At 38.7% G+C, this 6293-nt stretch overlaps 1 protein-coding gene across 8 annotated transcripts in view; it reads left to right on the plus strand.

The window, feature by feature from the left end:
- FLRT2 (fibronectin leucine rich transmembrane protein 2) overlaps positions 1-5671 on the plus strand; it is a 57971-nt gene extending 52300 nt beyond the window's left edge. For all 8 annotated transcript variants that reach the window (XM_041471965.1, XM_041471959.1, XM_041471963.1 and 5 more), the window contains one exon: positions 919-5671. In XM_041471965.1, the coding sequence (XP_041327899.1) occupies positions 1314-3299 (1986 nt within the window). In that variant the 5' untranslated portion in view covers positions 919-1313 and the 3' untranslated portion in view covers positions 3300-5671. The remainder of the gene's footprint in view (positions 1-918) is intronic.
- The last annotated feature ends 622 nt before the right edge of the window (positions 5672-6293 follow it).

Raw genomic sequence — 6293 nt, forward strand, 5'->3', positions numbered from 1 at the left:
AACACACTTGTTTATGTAGCCATTCACAGATAACTGTGTAGCAAAATTAAAAGCCATATCTAACCTTTATGGTTTCAAAGGAAGTGCTCTGCAAAAGTGCCACAGTTTGAGCTGATATCCTAAAACAATAACTTAGCAGATGTGAGCCTGTTTCATTTAGTGGAAAGCAATTGTGCTTGGAGATAGTGGAAAATAGTTGTGGAATCTATTGACAGTACAATTCACATCAGAACCAATATCAATATGATAGTTTTAGCAAATATATGTCTTACAGCACAGTATCTTACATTTGTGGACAATCATACTTGGTTAAAAGACTCTTCTCATAAGTCTCTAATTCACTAGAGTGAGGCAAAATAATCTGGCAGTGTGCATTAATTTGGACAATATATGTAATGGTATTACAGAAATAGAAGCAGAATATTCCAGAGTCTGGTAGAAAATGAAAAAAACATAGAGTGTGATTAAATAATACAGCCCAGAGTCTACTCTTTCAGGCATCAGTGAATAATAGTCATTGAAGTTAGTGGTTCTGCAGAAGAAAAATAATTACCTGAGCAAAAATTTCCAGTAAAATGCTTTAGGTTTTTGGGTTGTTTTTAATTCTAAAGTTTTAAACAGACTGTGCGAGGACAAAGACTGGAGGTATAGTATGCAAATGAAAGTAATAGATCTAGCCTTCAATGAAGTCACTGAATGTCCTTCAGTCATTGCAATGACTTTGCATCAAATCTATTTCAAGACTATTTAGCAGTAATATTAAGCTAATGTTTAATATTAATGTCTTTTTTTCCCTTTTTTTTCCCCCTGAAATCTATAAAGAGATTATAAGCCTTAGAATAGTCTTCTAATGGGCTTGATCTTTCCTATTAAACATTTCATGCTATTCAGCTTTTTCTTTTCTCTTTCCTTTTACAGGCAGACCAGATCTGGCAGATAGTGAATATGAGGACTTTGCTGACTTCAGAAAGCTGACAGAAGCCAACAGACTTCAGTGAAATACACCTCCAAGCACAGACTTTTGGTAGCTTTAAAGTAACCTGTGGTTCATTTGCAAAGACATGGCTACTGGTTCTTTCAGCATGGAGGAAGACAACAAACATTGTAATCCTGGCTCATAAGACTGTGTTTTCCTTATCAGAAGTAGGAGGCAGGCCAATTATAAAAGGATTATTTTATGCTTAGCCTCCAGGACTTTAATTCTGGCCTGAACACTGGACAAAAAATTTTAATGACCTGAGATTTTGTTACCTGTGCATTATTATTGTTATCAGTTCTTAAACACTTTGGTACTTTATTTGTTTAAATTAGACATGGGTTTGTGGACTAAAATGTGGCCCACAGATTGGGCTCTTCTCATGAAATCATGGCTTATCTTTTCCCTGGGGCTCTACATACAGGTCTCCAAAACTTTGGCCTGCCCAAAAGTTTGCCGCTGTGACCGAAACTTTGTCTACTGTAATGAACGAAGTTTGACCTCAGTGCCTCTTGGGATACCGGAGGGTGTAACCGTCCTCTACCTCCATAATAACCAAATTAATAATGCTGGATTTCCTGCAGAGTTGCACAATGTCCAGTCTGTGCACACAGTCTACCTGTACGGCAATCAATTGGATGAATTCCCCATGAACCTGCCCAAGAATGTCAGGGTTCTCCACCTGCAGGAAAACAACATTCAGACCATTTCACGTGCTGCTCTTGCTCAGCTTTTGAAGCTGGAAGAACTGCACCTGGATGACAACTCCATCTCCACTGTTGGCGTTGAGGATGGGGCATTCCAGGAAGCCATCAGCCTCAAGCTTCTGTTCTTGTCTAAGAATCACTTAAGCAGTGTGCCAGTAGGCCTTCCGCTGGACTTACAAGAACTTCGTGTAGACGAAAACCGAATTGCCGTCATTTCAGACCTGGCCTTCCAGAATCTTACAAGTCTGGAGCGTCTGATCTTGGATGGCAATCTCCTCACTAATAAAGGCATAGCTGAAGGCACTTTTAGTCACCTCTCCAAGCTCAAGGAATTCTCAATAGTTCGGAATTCACTGACTTACCCTCCTCCCGATCTTCCAGGTACACATCTGCTAAGACTTTACTTGCAGGACAACCAGATAACCCACATACCACTTACAGCCTTTTCAAACCTCCACAAACTGGAACGTCTTGATATTTCCAACAATCAACTTCGGATGTTGGCAAAGGGAGTATTTGATAATCTCCATAACCTGAGACAACTCACTGTAAGGAATAATCCCTGGTTATGTGACTGCAGCATTAAGTGGGTCACTGAATGGCTCAAATTTATTCCAGCTTCCATCAATGTACGTGGTTTTATGTGCCAGGGACCAGAGCAGGTCCGAGGTATGGCAGTCAGGGAGCTCAATATGAATATGTTGTCATGCCCCACCACTACCCCTGGTCTGCCACTTATCATCACCCCAGTCCCAGCTACAACCATGCCGACTACATTAGTTCCCAGCCCATCATTTCCTCCCTCAAGTAGTAAATATAATCCTCTCACTCCCATCATAGCCACACTCCCCACTGTGCCTGACAGGGAGGACAGAGAAAGGGTGACACCTCCTTTGTCTGAATGGATTCAGCTCTCCATCCATTTTGTGAATGACACTTGCATCCAAGTCAACTGGATGTCACTTTTTACCGTGATGGCATACAAGCTCACATGGGTTAAAATGGGCCATAGTCTGGTCGGAGGAATTGTTCATGAACGAATAATTAGTGGTGAGAAGCAGCAATCAAGCTTGGTAAATCTGGAGCCCAAATCCACTTACCGTATTTGTTTGGTTCCCCTGGATACTTATAACAACTACCGGACTGGAGAAGACACTGTCTGTTCAGAAGCCACAACCAAGGCTTCCTTTTTCAATGGCAGCAACATCCCTTCCAGCCATGAGCAGACGACTTCTCAGAATCTGGGCTCCCCATTTCTGCTGGCAGGGTTGATTGGGGGTGCAGTGATATTTGTCCTCGTGGTCTTGCTCAGCATTTTTTGCTGGCACATGCACAAAAAAGGTCGTTACACCTCCCAGAAGTGGAAATATAACCGGGGCCGTCGGAAAGACGACTACTGTGAGGCAGGGACCAAGAAGGACAACTCCATCCTGGAGATGACGGAAACCAGCTTCCAGATTGTCTCCTTAAATAATGATCAGCTCCTTAAAGGAGATTTCAGACTGCAGCCCATTTATACCCCAAACGGGGGCATTAACTACACAGACTGCCACATCCCCAACAACATGCGATACTGCAACAGCAACGTCTCAGACCTGGAGCACTGTCATACGTGATAGTGAGGGACAATGGGGGTCTCTAGGACAAGGAGAAAAAACTCTAGAAAAAATATGCCCCCCAAGAATAATGAAAAAAAATTACATTTGATAAATGTTATACAGATGCATTTATGCATTTGAATACTCTGTAATTTATACGGTGTACTATATAATGGGATTTAAAAAAAAAGTGCTATCTTTTCTATTTCAAGTTAATTGCAAATGGTTTTGTAACTCTTTGCTTTTTAAATCTTTAAAAACTATTGCTGAGTACTGTACAGGGTTGTACAATAAGAACCCAATGTCATGGCAATGGAAAGAATGACTCATTCTTCAAACATTAACCACTTTGCTGTCGAAGCAGTCTGAGGGATGTTAAGTTTCTAGGTGTCCTGGAATACAGGAAAATAAGTGCATATTAAAACAGGGTCACTAGGAACAGACAAAAGCAATTCAGATAAAATGGGCACAATCCTTCTGACATGAACCCAGCAGTTGCTGTTGAGCTTCAAACAATTGGAAATACATCCCTTCCTCTTTGTCAGGTCTGCACTTCTCACCTCCAACTGAGAGCTGGAGTTCTGAGAGCTGCCAAAAAAGCTACTCTCTTGTTTGATTAGTTTTCTTTCAATCTACTTGGAATAGGAAACATGGAAAGAACTCAGTGTCAAACTCAAAGTGACCTTGATTCCTATTTGCAAAAGTTGCTCTGAAAATGTCCCCAATACTACATACTTTATCTCAGAAACTGTTTGTGCTTTTCATTAGGATTAAGAAGTTTTAGGTGTTCTCTGACCCTTCTCAGTGAGAGGTGAAGCTTATGTAAGAATATGTAACAGAGAGCTGTCATTAAGTCGCACCTCTTAATAGAGCAGCATTTGTTGACATAGCATGTTCAGGTAAAGCCAGAATGAGGGAAATTCTGAGTGCTCCCAGCTCTGCGGTATTCATGTGCGTGTTCATGTAATCTGAAATCAAATAGTGTGTATTGCTGAATACATAGTGCAAAATATAATGGAAATGGAAATGTTTTGCTAATAATTTTTATGGTTCAAGCCTTGTTTGACTTAAGGGCCTGAATTATGTTCAGTATGGTGAAATAGGGGAAAAAAAGACAAAAAGGGAAAACAAACAAGAAATATATTGTAAAAAATTATTTAGTACTGGGAAGACCTCGAGGGCTTTTATAAACTGAAATATCTTCAGTGGGGAAAATCATGTACAAATCTTTGTGAGTTTTGTTTGTTTGTTAGTTTTGCTTTTTTTCCTTTCCAATTAAAGTATACAGAGACTGACATTAGCTAAGCATTTGATTGACTGGGAAATTTTGAGAACACAGGTATACAGTGTCCCTCTGAATTACTCTTCTTTTACCTTAAGCATTTTCAAGTTTTCCATAATGATTTGTGCTTCACAAGCAACAGTCTGCTTCACAAGCAATAGCTGGGTTTAGAATTTGCTTTTTCATATCCTCAGATTCTTCTCAGTCCTTGAGCTTTACATGCACTATGCAAAATATCATGCTTGTATTAAAACCATAATGCAGCTCTCAAAATTATGTAATATTTCAGCCACTCTGGTAACTCAGTGACTGCCAAGAACTGTGGTGGAGTCTCATTATTTAGGGGTTTTCAGCTTGCTTTTTTAATATAGCTAATTTTCTCCTGAGTTTGGGTACAAGCTAAAACTACATCACATAGGGGAAAAAAAAAAAAAAAAAAAAAGAAAAAAGACAAAACTTCCCTATGGTAGTAGGGAACCAAAGTGAGAAAGTTTTACAGTGATCACCTAAGGATAGACAGAAAGTTGCTGCATGTGGATTGGAAGTAAAAGCTGAAGCACTTTCATAGTGGAATGCTCAGACTTTCCACTTTATGAAGCTCCTTTTGCTGGAAGAGAAGGTTTTAATCCTTTCCTTCACTCATTTCACTCAACCCATGCTTGAAACTCAGCCATCTATGAGCATGTATTTTCTGTAATTCAGATCACATGATAACACTAATTTTCTCCAATGACAAAACAAACCCAGTTATGACTGATGGCAAAGTATGACCATTTTGTAAGGAACCACATCCTGCCACCAACACCTTTTAAAAAAATCACATCTTGAAATTACAGTCTAATTTCTATATATTAGCTATTTTCTCCAGATATAGCGGGTATTCTAAGCAACCTTGTGGCTACTGTAATAGTTAAGTCACTACTTAACAATAATTTTGCAGATTAAAAGTTTACCATATGATTTCAAATAGCATAATTCTCCGTATAAATGTCTATGCAAAGTGGATGGGGTTTTTCTGTCATCTATTTACCAATAATAAGGTTTATACTTTTGGGCTTTGGTTTTGATGGTTTCTTTGGTTTTGTTTTGTTGGTTTTTTTTTGGTTTTGTTTTTGTGGTTTTTTTTTTTTTTTTTTTTTTTTTTTTTTTTTTTTTTTTTTTTTTGTTTAACATATTTTAGTTGCCACAGCTCAAAGGACAAGCAGCAAACAGTTGTGCTTCTGCACACTTCTGTTGAATGCTGGAGTTTGCTTGAAGTTAAGCAGAGCCAGTGATTCCCATTGGGTGTGGTCATAGCATTTAATTTCAATGAAATAACTGGTTGTACATTTGGTTTCAAAAGGCCTCCTTTGAAAGTACAAGCTGGATAGTATTTACTGATGCAGGAGGAATCCTCTGTTCTAGACCTCAGTATACTATAGGCACCTTATTTGTGGTAATTGACTTATTCAGGGAGTTTGGCCTGTACTGCAGGTGAATGATCCACAAGCCCAACCTGATGACAACAAATCTGATTACTTATAGAATAGGGTGACAATAGAGGGCATTCACAAACTGTTCATTTTGATCTTGAATGATGGAACATATTCATGTATGTGTATATATATATATATGTAGACTATGAGTCACCTAGATCAAAAATCACAATATTAAAGATAGCATACTTTATGCATCTCTTCAATATGAAAAAAAATAAATTTGTATGGGATACTGACAAAAGTTTCTTTACT

Source organism: Pyrgilauda ruficollis, unplaced genomic scaffold (genome assembly GCF_017590135.1).
Source record: "Pyrgilauda ruficollis isolate IOZ18807 unplaced genomic scaffold, ASM1759013v1 scaffold28, whole genome shotgun sequence".
NCBI lineage: Eukaryota > Metazoa > Chordata > Aves > Passeriformes > Passeridae > Pyrgilauda > Pyrgilauda ruficollis.